The 19,488-nt window shown below is 44.7% G+C and overlaps 1 protein-coding gene across 4 annotated transcripts in view; it reads right to left on the bottom strand.

The window, feature by feature from the left end:
- Nucleotides 1-19,488, bottom strand: part of TASOR (transcription activation suppressor) — a 939,357-nt gene that overhangs the window by 768,810 nt on the left and 151,059 nt on the right. For all 4 annotated transcript variants that reach the window (XM_086939126.1, XM_086939124.1, XM_086939127.1 and 1 more), the window contains exon 7: nt 9,502-9,629. In XM_086939126.1, coding sequence (XP_086795252.1) covers nt 9,502-9,629 — 128 coding nt within the window. The remainder of the gene's footprint in view (nt 1-9,501; nt 9,630-19,488) is intronic.

Below are 19,488 nucleotides of genomic sequence, written 5' to 3'. Positions count from 1 at the left end.
CCGTTCGCCACCACCTGTGCTACCGGTGACGTGTACAGCAGCCGCACCCATGCTCTAAATTTTGGTCCAAAGCCCATACGAGTAAGCACTGCAAATAGGTAGTCCCATTCCACTAGGTCGAAAGCCATTTTGGCATCGAGGGAAAGGATCACCGCCTGCTCAGCAATAAGGTGTGTACGTGCCATCACCCCATGGACCCTCCTGAGATTCATTGCTGTGCTTCTGTGGAGCATGAAGCCCGACTGGTCATGGTGTATCAACGTGTGCAGGTGTTGTGTCAAACGGCTGGCCAGGATCTTTGCCAGGATTTTAGCCTCCACGTTAAGCAATGATATGGGGCGGTAGGAGGTGCATGCAGTCGGTGGTTTATCTGGCTTAGGTATAGCCACTATGGTGGCAGTACGCTGGTCAAGCGGCAGTGCCGCCCTTTCAAGGCTGTCGGTATACATATTTAGCAACGGTTTGCTTAGCATAGGGGCCATCGCTTTATACCACTCCACAGGCAGTCCGTTGGGGCCTAATGCCTTACCGGATTGCAAATTTTGTATCGCCAATTGAATTTCATCTTCCGAAAGGTCAGTTTCTAATTCTTGCTGTGCCTCTTGTGCGAGCGCGGGGATAGTAATGTTCTCTAGTGAAGTTGTCGCCGTCTGTGTAGTGACGTCATGTTCTGGGGTATATATGTCCCGAAAGGGACGTGCCAGGGTGTGTACTATTTGTTCAGGGTGTGTCTTTAGTTGACCATTATGCGTGTAAAGTCTCTGTATGCCTCTGTTACTGCCCCCTCTCCTGTCCAGCCATGCTAGCATTTTCCCAGCCTTATCTCCCACATCGTATATTCTATGTAACGTGCTTGCTTGATAACTTTTGACGGTTGTTTTGAGATGATCCCGGTATTGCTGTTGGCGGAGCTGTAATAAGTGTGTTGTTTCCGTTGTGGGATTTGATGTGTGTGAGGTTCGCGTTGTGGAGTGCTAGTTCTAGTTCTGTGAGTTCACGTCTGGAATCCCGTTTGTGTCCCGTTATCACTGCTATCGCTTCCCCTCTGAGGACTGTTTTATAAGCTTCCCAAAGTACTGAGGGCGAGGAGACGGTCCCTTCATTTTCCTTGAAATATTGCGTGGTTGCCAATTTAAGTTTTTTCCTAATCTTAGGGATTTTCAAATAATTGGGATATATTGGGTATGTTCTAGCACATTTCTTCTCTTTGGTGGTGAGTGATAGAGATATCGGGGAGTGGTCAGAGACACCTCTAGGCAGGATATCTATTTTATCTATCGATCCCAGACCCACCCCCAGAAATAAAAAATAGTCTATACGTGAAAGGCTATTGTGAACTGCAGAATAGTATGTGTAGTGGGTAGCCGCTGGGTTCAACTGTCGCCATACATCCGTAAGGCCCATCGCCTCTATAAAACCAGGGAGTGCGGCAGAACCCCTCGGGCGGTCTCTCACGGGGAAGGTGTCTAGCGCGGGGTCTATTATTGCATTAAAGTCCCCTCCAAGGATTGTGTCACCCTCTGGGAGGTCTAGGAGAAATTTACCAAGCGCTGGTAGTGCCGTTGAGTGAAGTGCCGGGGGGATATACACGGAGACCACATTCAAAGGCCTTCCTTCCCATTGTCCGTGCAATGCCGCAAAACGACCCTGATCGTCCATCCTGCGGCACTGCACCAGAAAAGGGGATGGTTTTTTCATGAGTATGCCAGTTCCCCTGGATCCCGTTGTGAATTCTGCATGCACTGCCATAACATACCCACGTCTGTTAAGTGCTTTACATGTTGACCCTGCAAGGTGTGTCTCCTGGAGCAGCACTAGGTCAGGTCCCTGATGTTTAACTGCTTGCAAGACCAGACCTCTTTTAATTTTATCCCCTAAGCCCCGAACATTCCAGGTTAGCATACGCAGGGGGGGGCACATCAGCCGTCGCAGGAGCTCCTTTAACGGGTACTACGTTTAACTGTTGGGCCATCTGGTCGTGTAATCATTGTCGCAAGCGATCGGTGGCCGACATCAACACAGATGCGGCGCCGTGTGGTAGTGTACCATAATCGTGTGGCTTTTGGCATTGTAGCGTACCATAGAGTAGAAGTGATGACAAATAACAATAACATTAACATTTGAACTCCCCCTCCATCCCCCCTCCCTGCTCCCCTGCTCCATGGACCGCTTCCCGCCCGCTTCCCCAACTTGGCAGAGTGCTTTTCCCCATTCCCTACTATCTTACTTGCTCGTGGGGTTGGTGAGTCCCCTACAGGCACCGGCTAATGCCCACCCTACTCAGCTTAACCAACTCCAGGTCCCTGTAGTTCGTATGTATTGCTTCTGATGAAGTCCACCTCTAGATCGGGGCCGGCTGCCCAGAGTCAAGAGGGTCCCGCTCCAAGTCCGATTCCACTCCCGCAGCATCAGCGTGTTGTGAAGGATGATTGTCCTGTTGGTCCGTGTGCTTGTCGTTACGATGGTTTGGTCGTTCTCTGTGTGGATGCTGTTGTTGCCCCGCCTGTCTCCAACCATCAAGCCAGTCTCGCGCCACTTCTGGCTTATCAAAGAACCATGCTTTTCCGTCGGCTACAATTCGTAATTTGGCTGGGAATAGCATTGAGTATGGCAGGCCTTTGTCTTGCAGTGTCTTCTTTACCTCCGTAAAAGACTTTCGGCGCCTGGTCACCTCTGCCGTGTAGTCTGGAAAGAAGGCCAAAGTGGAGTTTTGGAGCTTGACTGGCGGTGAACTCTTGCCGCCTTTAAGATTGCATCCCTGTCTCTGAAATTAAACAGTCTAGCCAGTACAGGCCGCGGCATCGCTCCCGGTTTGGGCGCCCCACCTGGCACCCGGTGCGCCCTCTCAACGGAGAAAAAATGGGACAGGCCTTTAGGCTGCAGTTTATTTTTGATGAGGTCCTCGACATAGAGGTCCATTGCTCCCTTTCCTTCTGTTTCCGGTAGGCCAAGAATGCGTATGTTGTTCCTGCGGGAACGCCCTTCCTGGTCGTCCAGCTTTTCTTGTAGCATCTTGGTGACTTTTTCCGTGCGTTCCATTGCTATTTGTAGTTCGGAAGTGTCTTCAATAAGTGATTTTGTAACCACTTCGACCTGAGACACCCTCTCGGTCATCTTTTGAAAGTCCGCCCGCAGCAAAGTAACTTCAGAGGAAATGGAGCCCACTGTTTGCACCTCTGAGAGGGTCTTCATAATATCTTCCAGTGTCACTTTTTTGGTACCATCCATGTCCGGAGTTTCGCCCACTGACCTGTGAGTGGCCGTGTTGGCTATAGGCAAATTTATCCAATTTTGCCTGCGTCGAAACGCTTCTGGTCCCTTCGCCCGCCATGACTCGAGGCAGAGCAGCTTCGTGTCCCACTGTCCCGTGAGCTTAGGCGTCGGCTGGGCGGTAGCAATGGCTGCTTCAAGTCTCTTTCGCACACGGTCGCCCTACGATTGCAGCCTCAGGAGCTCGATCGGCATCCGACCGTTGCGTGGACCGCCGGGACTCTTCTAGGAGGCTGCTCCCGGGTGTTGTCGACACCGTCAGTGACGCCCCAGACACCGCACCTCACGCGGTGTTCCGAAGTGCAGGGATCCAGGGGCCCCAGGCCGTGTCGATGGCAGCCTCAACGATGGTTCTGCTCGTTATCACCACATCTAGTAGGCGTCTGCACTCCTGGCGTGCCTATTCCTTTCCCGTTCCACTCAAGCCGAGCAGGCCTCACCTCCAAAATGGCGCCTGATGGGGTCCCAAGGTGCCGCCCACCGTGTGGAAACTTTCACTGTTCAGTCACCGCCGTGGTTTCTCTGCGGGTGTTTGTCGCCCTGAGCAGCCGCCCTCGTCCACGGGTCTCAACGGTCCCCCAGAGACTCTCACCATTAATGCTTGTACTGAAGCGTCTTTCACTTTCCGTGAGGGGCCGGCAGTCGCTACTGAGTTCAATCCGGGCAGGTCACACTTCCGCCGGGGTTCGACGAATACGCCAGGCCGATGTCGCCGGTCCGCCGTAGGCCTCACTGCGCACGATTTGGAAAGTGCAGTTCCCGGCACTCGATTTTCGTCAGAGTCGGATCAGGTGGTGCTGCTTCGGTTCCTGAGCAGGTACCGCCACTTCGGGCAGGCAATGTGACGGATTAGATTATCGGATTTTACGTAAGGCCGTTATGCCGCGAGGAGCTCCCACTTCACGCTGCCGCCATGCTTGGCCGCTAGCCACGCCCCCCAAAGAGAAGGCATTTTAAGGTAGAAAATGGCAAAAAAAACGGTCAATAAAAGACAGATTCTTACTTGACAAGATGTAAAACTTTGAAGTAAGGCAAAAAAGTTGTGAAAAATGAAGGGAATTTGTGACAGAAATCAGAAATGAGTGGAGTTACCAGGATCCTTCCTGAAGGAGCCGGAAAGAACAACTGACCTAACTGTCACCCCTGAGGCATGATGGGAAGCTGGGGGTCAGGAGTGCCTTAAATGCACGGTGTCAGTTTATTGCTATGCAGCTACAGGTTAGCTTTTCAGTCTTTTTAGACTGGGTATTTGCAATGCAGCCTGGGAGCTTTTCTATGCTTTCAGTGTTTGAGAATTTCTACTGCTTTCTGAGCATTAAAACAGTTTCTAAACAAACTTTGTTGTTGTTTCTCATGTTTCTAATGCAGGTTATCAATGTATGGTGGAAATTCTTTTACAGCAGCATTCAGCTCCAGTGTTTATTAGGCTGCAATTATATATATATATATATATATATACATATATATGAAAAAGCCATAGGTTTCACACCAGTTATAGTTAGCAGGAAGTTTTACTCGCCTAAAACCATTGAAATTCCCACGTTATAGTTAGTTGGACTCACTATAACTTGCGCGCCTGCAATGCACTGCTGAGGACGTCCCATATTACATCACTCATGACATGGTCAGCGACATCACTCATGACATCACTGATGACACAATCCAGTGAATGTGTGTCTTTCTGAAAAATAAATATGTTTTCTATATGTATATGAAAAAGGTCGATGTAAGAATAAATGTTTAAGTGTCTAAATGGAGGTTTTAAAAACAAATGATTGGTTAACTGGCTTATTAAGTGTATCTTAGTGAATACATATATTAGCGAGTAATGTTTAAACATTTAAATATATGTATCAGTGTTTCACTTTGTGTGTAAATGGCTGCATAGGTTGGTGAGTAGCTACATGTGTGTGTATATGGGTTATTAGATGTTTTTATTAGTATCAGTATGAGTGTCTGTATGGTTTGGGTATTACTTAGCACATAGATGCATCAATGACTGACTCACTGTATGTGTTTTGAAGACAGCATATGTGCAGGACTGTATGGGTGGATGAGTGTGTATATGTGTGTGTTAGTGACTGAGTGACTGACTGTCTCACTAGTGTCTTTATCAGTAACTACATTTGTTTTAATCTAGTATATGTGAGTATTGATGTATATAAGTGAGTATATGTGAGAGTGAGAGATTGTAGGAGTTCCTGTTTAAATAAGTATGTCTTTCTATAAGTGATTGTTTTAGAGAGTAAGTATGTGTAAGTTTCCTTCGAAGTAAGGTGGTAGTGGGTGTATAGCTGTATATACAAATAAATGAATGTTCAATAGTTTATTTACATGTGTGAGTATGTGTGCGAGTAACTTTTGGATGACTGTCTGTGTGTAACAGGATGTATAGGTGTATCACTACATATGAGTGAGTATATGTATGAGTGACTATATAGAACTGTTGGTGAATGACTGGAACTCTTACAATCTCTCACTCTCACATATACTCACTTATATACATCAATTCTCACATATACTAGATTAAAACAAGTGTAGTTACTGATAGACACTAGTGAGACAGTCATTCACTCACTAACACACACATATACACACTCATCCACCCATATAGTACTGCACATATGCGGTCTTCAAACACATACAGTGAGTCAGTCATTGATGCATCTATGTGCTAAGTAATACCCCCACCAAACCATACAGACACTCATACTGATACTAAAAAAAAATCTAATAACCCATATTGACACACACATGTAGCCACTCACCAACCTATGCAGCCACTTATACACAAAGTGAAACACTGATACATATATTTAAATGTTTAAACATTACTCACTAATATATGTATTCACTAAGATACACTTAATAAGCCAGTTAACCAATCAATTTTTTTTTTTAAAAACATCCATTTAGACACTTACTTAAACATTTATTCTTACATCGACCTTTTTCATATACATATAGAAAACATTTATTTTTTCAGAAAGACACACATTCACTTGATGGTGTCATCAGTGATGTCATGAGTGATATCACTGACCATGTCATGAGTGATGTAAAATGTGACGTCATCAGCAGTGCATTGCAGGCGCGCAAGTTATAGTGAGTCCAACTAACTATAACGTGGGAATTTCAATGGTTTTATGCGAGTAAAACTTCCTGCTAATTATAACTGGTGTGAAACCTATGGTTTTTTCAGTATATATATATATATATATATATATATATATATATATATATATCACATATAATATAGTGTTTCCGGGAATATTCTAATGCTTATGTCTTTGATTAGGATCCCCTGGAAGAGAACTTCGAGATACCCCCTGGAAAACGACCTAACTTTAGTGTCCTGGCTAAGTGGCTGCTGGCCAGCTGCCACCCCCAGGCATGTTTCTGGACCTTCGGGTAGAGAACCTCCTTCTACTCGGGGTCCTGAACAAAGCACATCCTGGGCAGGGGTGTCATGCCCCTCTCCCAGGTTGGGCAGAGTTCATGAAGGGGAAGCTTCAAAGGCTTGCCACCTTTGTACGCTAACCCTGCCTTTTGCTGCTCCCAGCAACTCGACCCCACCAATTCTGACACACTTTGAGAGGAATAATCGGTGGGAAAACCAAGATAGGAAGAGAGGTGTGCACACATTTACCAACTCTACCCCTCAGTTGAAGGAGGCACGACAAAGCACACCTCTCAGTCCCCGCCAGCTTGAAGATTGGGGACCCAGACAAGCAGAGAGGGGCTTATACCCCCCTCCCACTGGAGGGTGGCATAATAGGGTGTGTACACAGTCCCCAAGGAAGGGACCCATTGGTCCTGACCTTAACCTGCCTGAAATGCCCTAAAGTTAGTCTTTAGGGGGAACCCCGAACCTTGTCTCCTCAGACAAGCAAGAAGAAGGGGTGAAGAGGCTTGCTGAAGGACGTAGAGGAGGATATCAACTGCCTTGGCCCCAACCCTACTGGCCGGTTTCTGCCTCGACCTGCCCCAGCGGAAACAATGGCGTGTCCAGCAGCTCCCCTGAAACCAAAGGGCCTGCCCTGCCTTCCCTGCAAAGACTATCTTCCGTGAGCACCAGACTTGCTCAAGAAACAGACTCTGGCCGAAACTGTAAGTCTACGCCACTCTGCACCTGATGCCCATGGCCCTAGTTAGAGTGGCCAACACCATGAAGAGGTCTCCACAGCGAACCTGACCTGGTAATCCCCAACCTACCTCAAGCCTCCCGATGACGCTTGCAGCCTCTACCTGAAGGGTCTCCCGACCACGACCGGAGCTGGTAAGAAGAACCCAACGCCTAAAGACACCCCTGCACTTGACGCCCCATGGCCTTGGGTGGCCCAATCGCCTGTGTCCAGGCATCCCAACTTACCTCTCCAGCCGGTGGTCCCCTCCAGAAAGCCTCTTCACCCAAGCCTGCAGTCTTTGTTCTGACAGGAGATCTCCCATTGAAAACAACAGGGCGCCCGTCACCAGGTCAGCACCCTGCACCCGACTGCCCCTGTGCCTCTGTGGGTGAACCTTGTGTGCTAACTCGGATCCGCCTTTGCCCTCAGCTTAACCCTAGGAGATTTGCTCCCATAGCCCAGTTGCTTGAGAGCAGCCACCAACCGAAGGCCCCCCTAGCCCAACTGGCTAACATTGGGCCTCAGCACTCTGCACCCAGCCGCCGTAGGAGTGCATCCCAGACCCTGGGGGAACCCTTGTTCTAACCCCAGAAACAAAACTCTCAAAAACGATTGCTTACCAGCAAACCGATAACCACATTTTTCCCATAGAATTGCTTTGACTGTATTTCCTCCCCCCAATTTTTTTTTTTTAATGGAAACCAAAGCAACTGTGTTTTAATGCTTAGGTGTTTTACCTACCTTTGCCTAGGAAATGTCCCAGTGTGATATCTAAGCATACCACACGAAGGAGAAAAAGTAATCTAAAAGTAATCACAAAGTATTCACAAAGTATTCACAACATAATTACAACAGAATGTCAACTGACTTTAAATGTTTTACAAACCAGTAAAAAGGCAATTTCATCCAGCTTGCATATCTTTAGCAACCTGTTTTGGAAAGTACAACTTTACTTACCTGTACCAGGTCCTGCTTGGTTCTTTAAAAAAAATATATAACTAAAGAATAATTTTTTACACAAACAATTGGTCTGAGTTCAGTGTTTGAGTGTGTGACATAATTTCATGCCAGAGTGTGTACAATAAATTCTTAACACTACCATCTGATAAAGCCTTACTGCTTGCCCACACTACCACAAATAGAGAGCAAGGTGATATCTACTTTTGATGGACTCTTTATATACTATACCAAAGTAGGGTATAGTGTGCACAGAGCTAGCTTCCGACCTGGCAATGAGAAACACTTGAACACTTAATGCTGAATTCCCTCTGCTGCTAGCACACTGTCCTTTGTTAGGGAGCACTGGGGGCAGGAGAGGGAGGGGGTATGTTAGGAGAATTGTTTACTGTTAATGGTTTTGATATTCCAAACACGTTCACATGTAGAGTGCTACAATGTTCCTTTTCTGATACTCCAGCTATGCACAAGTGAGTAAAAAGATTTAAACCATAAAAATAAATCTGCAGGGGAATTACTTCCCAGGACGAAGGGGGGTGTTGACTTGTGTGCATTTCTGACTCTTATGAAGGTTTTAACTGTTGCCATGCATAATGCAGACATTATAAAAATGAGATGCATGTCTCTTGAGAGGCCTGCATTTGTTTAGCGGGGTGGGGCTAGATGTACATCACAGAATTAAAACCATCTATTATTGTTGATGCTGATGGGAGAAGTGAGGTAGAACAGAACCAGCAGGGCGCTAATGCAGTGGTCCTCCGGTTCTTTCCCTGGTGACGTTAAAGGTCCACTCACCTACGGAGAGTTTTTACGTGTGCAGTCTCATACTTTGTGTGCAACAGGAAGGCAGAACCTGGGCAGGCTTACAGTAACTGAAGAGCTGAATGCCTGTTTCTGTCCCTACATGTTGATGTATTTGCATTATTGTCCTTCCTTTCCTTCCTAATGTAAAGCGCTCTGATATGCTATGGGATCGAGTTCGCGCTATATAAAAATTTATAAATGAATAAATAAAGCAGACATACAGCTCAGGATAAGACAGCAACCATACCAGTATATGACCGCCCAGTTTAGGACTAATATTCAATTAAAAAATATATAATACATATCATAGTTTTTGTTGGTATACTAAAAGCGTGGCCCATACCTTGATGATGCTAGAGTCTTTGGTACCTGGGACATTTCATCTTTGTAGCCAAACGAAATAACAGCATATGGACACACATGTCTTGGCCTTCGTCTAATTTCATCAAAGCCGTACTCATAAAGATAATACTGTAATTAAAGTAAGATTGATGGCAACATTAGCTACATTTGAAGCAACACCAAGAACAGAATACTTTAATAAAGTTGGTGAGCATAATTTCACTAAGATCAAACAAATTAGTAAATCGGGTATAGGGCAGTGGAAGCAGCACTGTGACAAAACCCATGCAGCAGTGGGCTATAAACCAGCAATTAACAGAAAATGCCTTCCATGTGGAATAACGCCCGAAACTGCCTGGAGAAAAAAAATATATATATATATAGATATATATATATATAGATATAGATATAGATATAGATATAGATATATATATAGATATATATAGATATATATAGATATATATAGATATATATATATATATATATATATATAGATATATATATAGATATATATAGATATATATAGATATATATATATATATATATATATATATTCTCAGCTTTCTCTCGCCTGGAGCCCAATCCTGGATAATAACGGCGCAGAAGAGAGGAGACCCAAGTGCAGGTGAGCAGTGGTTTATTCAATCGTGTAGAAGGAGCACCTCAGCATAACGTTTCGGCCATCACAGAGGCCTTGGTCACATGACGCATGCAGGGAAAGAGGCAAAATTTAAAGTGCTAGTGCCATTCAGAATGCAACGTCATTGTTTGAATATGGTCAGATGTAAAGGGCAATCAATATTAGACATAGACAACAGATTTGGAAGTTAGAAACTCACATCCCGGGATAATCCCCTATGGAGTTCAAGAATAATGTGCAAAAATCAATGTGCAAAATACAAATTACTAGGTGCAAATAATGTCATCCAAGCATTTAAAATATTCAATAAATAATAATTATTTCATATAAAACACAATGTTAAAATCAAAGTGTAAAATATATATATTGATAGTTAATGTATTTACAATGACCTAGAATCATACTATATACATAGGATGAGATTTCGGGTGATTGTTACACGTGAATGCATAAATGCATTTTCCAGCCCCCGAAATCGCAGCAACCTTAAATAAATAAATATATTGCACAAGCTGACAGTCTGTCTATGTCCTTAAGTGAAATGGGGAGAGGAGATAATCCTAGTTAAAATACAAAACAATATCGCAGCCTCGCCCCATTTACACTTATGATAGGATATACATATACCATTAGATTCTGAAATAGCATTGAGTGATAGTGAACAGTGATATATAAATCAAATTGTTTTTTTCTTTTTTCCATTCCTCTCATTTTTAGTACTATTCAAAAAAATGAAATTTGACACTCCTGTATGTTGCACAGGCCCATAGCCTAAGCTATGTTGCACAACTTGGTCAATTACAGTACTAGACATATACGGGACCTGGAATATTAATAATACAGTCTTAACCAGCCCAAATAATTAACAGGACAAACATACTATGTCAATGGACCAGGCCTAAAAGGTGAATCCCATGGAAATGCCACTAGTAGCCATCTGGATTGATGGGAGACCGAGAAAGTTAAAGTGTCTCAGAGACAGGTGTAAAAGTCTTCCGTGGAGTTCAACTCTCCCTGGGCTCTGCTATCCATTTCTAATATATATCTCTTCTCCAACCTTCTCAGAGAACCCTCCCTGTCTCCTCCTCTTTTCAGTGGGCCTACATTGTCTATGGCATAATATTTCAAAAGGGTGCTATCGTTGTTATGACACTCTTTGAAATGGCACGCCACCGGATATGCCGGGTCACTGGTATTGATGGCCCTTATGTGCTGGAGTATCCTCTTGTGCACCTGCAGCTTGGTACTGCCCACATAACGCAGGGCACACGGACACTCCAGCACATAAACCACAAACTCACTTTTGCAAGTCAACTGTTTTTTGATCTTGCGAGCACTGGGAGTGAACGGGACCGCATATTCTGTTTTGTTAAGTCCATGCTGGCATGCTTTGCAGGAAGAACATTTCCTGAAGCCCTTGCTCTTGTCTAACCAGTTATTATTTGCTATAATCTCCGGGCTAGATTTAACAAGGGCATCCTGCATCGAGTATGCCTTTCTATAGGTGATAGATGGTTTGGCAGGAATTTTATCACCTATGACAGGGTCACATTTAATTAAGTCCCAATGCCTAGTGATGATCTTTCTAAGCGCGCCATGTTGCCTGTTGTAGGCCCAAATCAGTCTGGCAGACTGATCTTGGGAGGTAGCAGGCCCTACAATGACTTTACGTTGGAGGGTTTGGCTGCTTGATAGAGCATTTGCTTTAGCCATGGCTTTATCAATTTGCCCAAGATTGTACCCTCTCGCCAAGAATCTAGTTTTACTGGCCTCTTGTGCTAAATGACATTGAGCATCAGTACTGCTCAACCGTCTAATACGCAACATCTCCCCATAGGGGATGCTGCGTATGAGATGGGAAGGATGGTGGCTACTGGCATGGAGTACTGTATTCCCGGCCGTGGGCTTCCTATATAGCCTGGTCTCAAGTTTGTCCTGACCATTTAAAATAGTCATGTCTAGAAAATGCACCTGTTCCTTGCTTATGTCTGAAGTGAACGAAAGATTGAAATTGTTACAATTCAGTGTCTCAATAAATTGCTCAGCTTCCAGACGTGTGCCTCTCCAAATAAGAAACACATTGTCTATATAACGATACCTGTGCACAATGGACCGCATTGCTATGTCAGAGTGTTCACCATAGAGGACCTGTCTCTCCCAGTAGCCCATATGCAAACAGGCATAGCTGGGATAGAAACAGGCCCCCATGGCAACACCCCTGACCTGCTGAAAGTATCTGTTATTAAACATAAAGAAATTGTGATGTAAACAGAATGAAATCATGGATAACAACATATGATTGTGATCAGCCATCAAAACCGGTCTCTGTCCCAAGTAGAACTCTGTGGCCCGTAGACCATCTTGGTGATTTATGCTGGTGTACAAAGATATAACGTCCAATGTTATTAAACACCAATCGGGATCCCACTCTATATCCTCGATTTTGCGCACAAAATCATTGGAATCCTGAACAAACGACGGTAAACCTTGTACATGTTCTTGCAGAAATGAATCTACATAAATAGTTGTCTTTTCCAGCAATCCTCCGCATGCTGCAATAATTGGCCTTCCCGGGGGATTGTCTGGGTTCTTGTGAACCTTTGGGATCAAGTATAGGACCGGCATGATCGGATTGTCGTTTTTCAAATACTTTAATTCATCCATGCTTATCAAGCCAAAAGACCTCCATCCCATCAATAAAGAGTAGAAGTCCGCCTGGGCTTTCCTCACCAAGGTAATATCACTATGTCTATAACAATCTGAGTTATTGAGTTGGGAGAGGGCTTCTTCCAAATATAGTTGTCGCGGCCATAACACTATATTGCCCCCCTTATCAGATTGCCTGACAATGATATTCTCATTTTGCTGGATCTTTTTGATAAGTTTCAAATACTGGACATTCTGTGTATATTTCCTTAGTTTAGTGCCGAGCAATTTTGAGTACAGCACCTTGATTTCCTTTACAGCCGCATCATGGAAGATATCAATGTTATCATATAACATCACAGAAGTATACGTAGAGCGAGGTTTGAACGATGTAAGGCCCCCTACAATATTGGTAGTATGTGCCGATGCATTTTGTGACATCGATTGTTCCAGTCCGAGTGACTCCATGGCTTGAAGACATGGGACATCACGAGCCAGGAGCCCCTGGTTGGCTGATTCTGCCCTCGCTGGTGTGATACGTGTCTTGCTGCCTGAAAAGTGTTTTTGTAATTTCAACTTGCGGATAAATTTATATAAGTCTATCCTAATGTCTGCTTAGTTGAAGTCACTTGGAGGGCAAAATGTGAGACCGATAGATAAAATGTGGAGTTCGGACTGAGAAAACACAGTGTCAGTAAGGTTAATGACAGAGAGGGCAGTACCTGATGTCTCTGAACGGTCGCTCACTTTCTGTTCCATTTCCTGGTGCTTTTCTTCTTTTTTTGCTGATTTTTTTCTTGTGTTGGCTTTTCTGCGTTGGTAGCGCTTGGCATTACGGATTTTGTTCCTGCAGACACTTGAATTCTTGGACGCAGGGTCTCGCGCCTGTCCTTTCGTAGGCATTCGAGCTCTTCCGCCAACGTGGCTTTGATAAACCCCAACTGCGAGTCTGTCTGAGAGGTATTAGAGTCTGAATCACTGTTAATGCTGGAGCTTAAATTAGATTCTGAGGTGTTGTCTGGTAGTGCTGCTCCTGACCCCAATTTCTGAGTGGAGCGACCTGGGATAGATGCAGACTTGAGTCTTCTGCTGGCTTTGATAGCTTCATATTTTTTAGCGAAAGTAAAAACTCGCCCCTCAGCATAGTCCGCCTTATCTCTTTGAAATTTAAAAGCTTTTCTCTTGCTAATTGCTTCTTCTTCTTCTTTTTGAAGCCTTGCCATCATTTCTCCTCGCAGTTTTGTGCATTCTGCAATCAGCTCTCCACATGATGATTCTATCTCCAAATTTAATTAATCTATTTTAACCTGTGTTTTCAGACGATCACTCTTAGCATAACGTACAAGTATCTGTACTAGCCGGCGCGAGGAATCGAGATTACACTCAGCCCACTCCCTGAGCATATCTGGGTCAGGATCTTCATAGCTGGGGGCTAGCATCACACGCAGCCCCGCGGTATTCTATTGACCTCCAGATAGCGGCTCAGGGAGCGGTGCTCCCACCATTTCGAGAGTTCACGCCTCATAAGCTTCTCCAGTTTTTTAAACTTCTCTCGGGTGCTGGTCGGTTCACTCACAGGTGCATCTTGTACTGCTGACCCTGATGGCTCCCCAGCCGGGGAATCATCGAACGCAATATGGGCTGCCAATTCCCTTGCTTTAATTGCGTCTGCTGACATGCTGCCTTCATTGGTTTCCTCACGCTCAATATAATATAATACAATACATTTTTTTATTATTATTTTATTATTATTATTATATATATATATATATATATATATATATATATATATATATATATATATATATATATATATATATATATATATATATACACATACATACATACATATACATATACATATTTATTTTCCGCACACTGAATCTCAGGCGGCAACACCGACAGCATGCCCCACGCATTCACTGAGCCATACGCGTTTCGAGCTTCTTGAGCTCTTGATCACTGGCAGGGAATGAGGCAAGAATGACGAGGGTGCCGGCATGCTTTTCACCCTGATGGAATTTTATTTGGAATGTGGCAGAAGCGAGCAAACCACTTGGTGAGAGAACAACACAAAGTCTTTGGTGGCAATATTGGGACTACATTAACCACAATGCCTATGACGACGCCCACTGGGGCGGGTCTTTATATTTAATTAAAAGCATGTTCTGAAAAGTACTGCTTCTTGCCTCATTCCCCGCCAGTGATCAAGAGCTCAAGAAGCTCGAAACGCGTATGGCTCAGTGAATGCGTGGGGCATGCTGTCGGTGTTGCCGCCTGAGATTCAGTGTGCAGAAACCCTGAGGTGCGTGACATTCTAAAGGGCAACCTTGTGGATAGATATATATATATATATATATATATATATATATATATATATCTATCACATATAATATAGTGTTTCCGGGAATATTCTAATGCTTATGTCTTTGATTAGGATCCCCTGGAAGAGAACTTCGAGATACCCCCTGGAAAACAACCTAACTTTAGTGTCCTGGCTAAGTGGCTGCTGGCCAGCTGCCACCCCCAGGCATGTTTCTGGACCTTCGGGTAGAGAACCTCCTTCTACTCGGGGTCCTGAACAAAGCACATCCTGGGCAGAGGTGTCATGCCCCTCTCCCAGGTTGGGCAGAGTTCATGAAAATGATTCTCTATGGTTCACAAAAAAACTGATACCAATCAAAGAGTTTTGTAAATTATATACTATAAGGAAATGTAGAAATATCATTACAATTATGAGTTTGATTACAAGAGTACAGGAAAGGAACTGTCATAACATTCGATTTGATTTGGAACCATACATCTGATGAAGATATGGATATAAGCCCACTAGGGCAAAATATCTCAGAGACATTTAATGAAAATTTAACATAAGGGCAAGTGAAGTAGCAAATATACAAAATATAAGCTATGCTAAACATTTCATCATAGGGGAGAATAAAGCATGGAACAGGTATATGCTAATGTTACTATTTAAGTCAAAAAGCCCCAAAGAGCAATATGTAATTCAAAAGCATTGTCAGGACTACACTCGGCACTACCATTAGTATCTTCACAATTTTTATTTACTTTTGCAGCGATAGTCTGTTATTTATGTTTATGCACTGCAATGTCACATGTCTGTTTTTTCTGATAGTGTCGAGACCAACGACCCTGAATTTGAAGGTCTTGGAGATGTCTTCCACACCCCTCCATAGATGCATCCGTAGTTAGGACAAACTCTGGAAAAGTGGCCAGGAACGTGAGACCCGGAGATAGATTGCTTCTTTTTGACCACCAGTGGAGAGTCTATCATTCGTGTGGTCACCTTTATGGAATCGTCTAATGACCCTTCGGCCTGCTGCCATTGTTTGTGCAACTCTTCCTGCAGTGGTCTCATCCGGAGTCTTGCAAGTGGGACTAAACTGATTGCTGAAGAGCACATCCCTAGAAGACAAGCGAATGTTGGTAATTTGCTCTGTCGTTTCTGAGTCAAGAACGTTTTGCATTGTTGGGTGTCTAGAGTTGCTCCCAGAAAGGTCAGAATTTGGAGAGGTTGCAACTGCGACTTGTTGGCATTGACAGTAAGTCCCAGATTTGAGAATAGATGGAGGCAACTTTTTACAGTTTGTCTCGTAGCCTGCTTTGATGGACCCTTGAGCAGCCAATCGTCGAGCTATGGAAAGACTTGTATTCCTTGAGACCCCAGTGTGGCCGAGACTGGAGCTAGGCATTTTGTGAATATTCTTGGGGCTGATTTTAGCCCGAACGGAAGCACCTTGAATTGAAAGTGGACGCCAGTCACAGTGAATCGTAGGAATTTGCGATTTTTGGGGTGAATAGGGATATGGAAGTAAGCGTCTTCCAGGTCCAGAGAAGCCATAAAGACCCCTTCGTTGAGGCAGCTCAACACATCTGTTAACGTCACCATCCGAAAACTGTTTCTTCAGAAACTTGTTGAGTCTGCGCAAGTCTAAAAATCGGGCTCCACTTCCCCGAAGAATCTAGAGTAGAATCCTTTCCCTTTTTGCGTGACTGGAACTCTTTCTATTGCATTCTTGCGGAACAGCTATAAGGTTTCTTTGAACAATAAGTTAAGACGAGGGGGAGGGGACCCTTGGGCGGGGTTGTAGGTGGTTTCTTTACGAACTCCAAAGTGTGTCCTCTTCGTACAAGGTCAAGGACCCACTGATCTAATGTGATGTTCTGCCATTGTTGGTTAAAGGCTGAGATCTTCGCGCCCACAGGGAGAGAAGAAGGTTGGACTGGCGTCCGGCAAAGCTTACTGTCGCTTATTGGAGTCGCGGCATTGATTGCTCGATCGCCGGCGTCCGCCTTGACAAGAGAAATTATTTGAGGATGATTGCCTGTATGGTGACTGATAATAAGGCTGCTTGTATTGAGATTGGTATTGTCTGTTTTGCTGATTGTGGTAATTTCCTCCTGAGGAAAAACCACGGCCCCTAGATCCTCTGAAAGATCCTCGCTTATATTGCAGGGTACCCAGCGATTTAGCCGTGTCCGTTTTGATGGTCAATAACGCATCATCTATATGCCTACCAAAGAGTGACTCGCCATCGTAAGCCATACCAAGAATCTTTGTCTGCAACTCAGGTCTAAACGAGGTCGCTCTGAGCCATCCCTGGCGTCTGAGAACAGCAGATCCTGCTAACTGTCTAAAATTAGTGTTTGCAATGTCTGATGCAGCCCCTTCTCCTTCAAGCACTATCCTCCGTGCTTCTTGCTGTCGATCTTCAGGTATCAGCTCCAGAAATTCTGATAACTCTGACCACATCTGGCGGTCATAATGTGCCAAAATTGCCAGAGAATTGGCTGCCTTGATGGATGAGGCAGCATTGGTGGAAAACTTCTTTCCTATCAAGTCCAATCGTCTGCGCTCTTTATCTGGTGGTGTAGAGATTGGGGTAGACTGATTTTTTTACCTCTGTTGTGCAGCCTGCGAAATTACCGAATCAGGGCGCGGGTGACCCAGCAGACAAGATGGAGCATCTGGTGTTGCCCGATACTTCTTGATTCGAGGAAGGACTGCAGGAATAGAGGCAGGTGTCTTCATTATCTTAAGGCCTTCCTTCCAGATGAAATCTATAAATCGGTATAGCCCTGGTGATTTTTCTATACCCTTCTTTAAAGTCGTGAAGAAAACAATCCGACTGTTCAATAGTAACTGGAAGTTCAAACCGCGTAGCAGCTCTTTGCATGATATTATGAAAGCCGCCAATATCCTCCAGCGGGGAGTCAGAGGGTTGTGGTATAGGAGGCGACGGCATGGGAATTACATAGTCATCCCAAGGATCTCTAGTCCCATCATCATGAGGTAATTCGCCTTCTTCTCTTCCGTCATCATCAGAAGAGGAAGTATCTTGATTATCTTGTGGCTTTTAGTTCTAGAAGGTGTCTTGGTGAGGTAGGCTCTTGTGACGGTGGAGTCGGTGTAACCACTGGTACACTAGGTATCGTTGGAGTAGAGGTTGTAGGTGGAAACCTCTGCCGATAATCGGCCAACATGGCTTGTAAATCCTGAATTAATAAAGAAGGAAGATGACCTGTGTCTTCCGATCTTGGTTCTCTATGCGACTGTCTACGATAAGGTGTAGACAAATCTTCCTGGTAAAAATGCTCATGGAAGTTTTCCTACTCATCCTAATCCTGACATTTTATTTGTAATTCTGATCGATGGCGCGCAATCCCAAATGGGCCTTCCTCCTCATCATCATCATCATCTTCGTCAGAATCTTCTTCCTCTACATATGTCTCTAAGATATGGGAGGGTAACAAAGGGGAAATGTTGGTATATTCCTGTCTATGATACGTTTTCAGTTGAAAATGGGTATACGCAACAGGAGAAGCTTGAGACCTCTGAGGTAATCCAGACCAAGATTGTAAAGGTGGACTTTTGGTCAGAAAGGGGCTCTTCGTCGATGTGTGCGTCTGTACCACAGTTACGCCCGCCGACTGAATCATATATCGACTAGTCGTCGACGGGCTCGTCGTCGACGGTGATGCCGTCGATGGGCTCTTCATTGACGAAGTCGTCATCGATGGGGCCATTGTCTATGGACTCTTCGTCGATGGGCTCTTCACCGATGAGCTCTTAGTCGACAGGATTGCGGCCGTCGACGGGGCTGCCGTCGACGGGCTCTTCATCGATGGACCTGCCGTCGACAGGCTCTTCGCCGACGAGATCTTAGACGTCGACGGGCTCTTCGTCGACGACTACTTCGACAGGGTTTTCGTCCACAATGCCTTCACTGATGGTACCGTCGACGACGGGATTAACGACGATTTTGAAGAGGTAGTGTCCCCAGAAGTTTTCTTTGAGGCCGAAATTTTAGAAGACACTATCGGAGAAGTTATAGCTCTAGTAGATACCGTAGTAGAAGAGCTTGAAGTAGATGAAGTCACAGAAACTGTGTGAGAAGACACAAGTGACATAGTCTTGAACTGGGCTTTACTCACTGTTTTAGTTGCAGAAGACTTTGTAGGTTCTGAAGGCGGAGGTAAAGGTGAAGACGACCTCCCTGAGTGATCTGAAGCTCAGTGAGAGGGTTTATGATATTTTTTCCCCTCAGGAGAAGAGCTATCTCTGGATCTGGCTCTTTTGCTGGACTTAGAGGCCCTGTCCTCCTCATCTGTAGAAGATGATTTGAGCCATAAAAGAACTCCTGCCTCCCTGTCCCTGATAGTCTTGGCAGGGAAGGTTCG

Source organism: Lissotriton vulgaris, chromosome 9 (genome assembly GCF_964263255.1).
Source record: "Lissotriton vulgaris chromosome 9, aLisVul1.2, whole genome shotgun sequence".
NCBI lineage: Eukaryota > Metazoa > Chordata > Amphibia > Caudata > Salamandridae > Lissotriton > Lissotriton vulgaris.
This window is presented reverse-complemented; position numbering and strand designations above follow the sequence as displayed.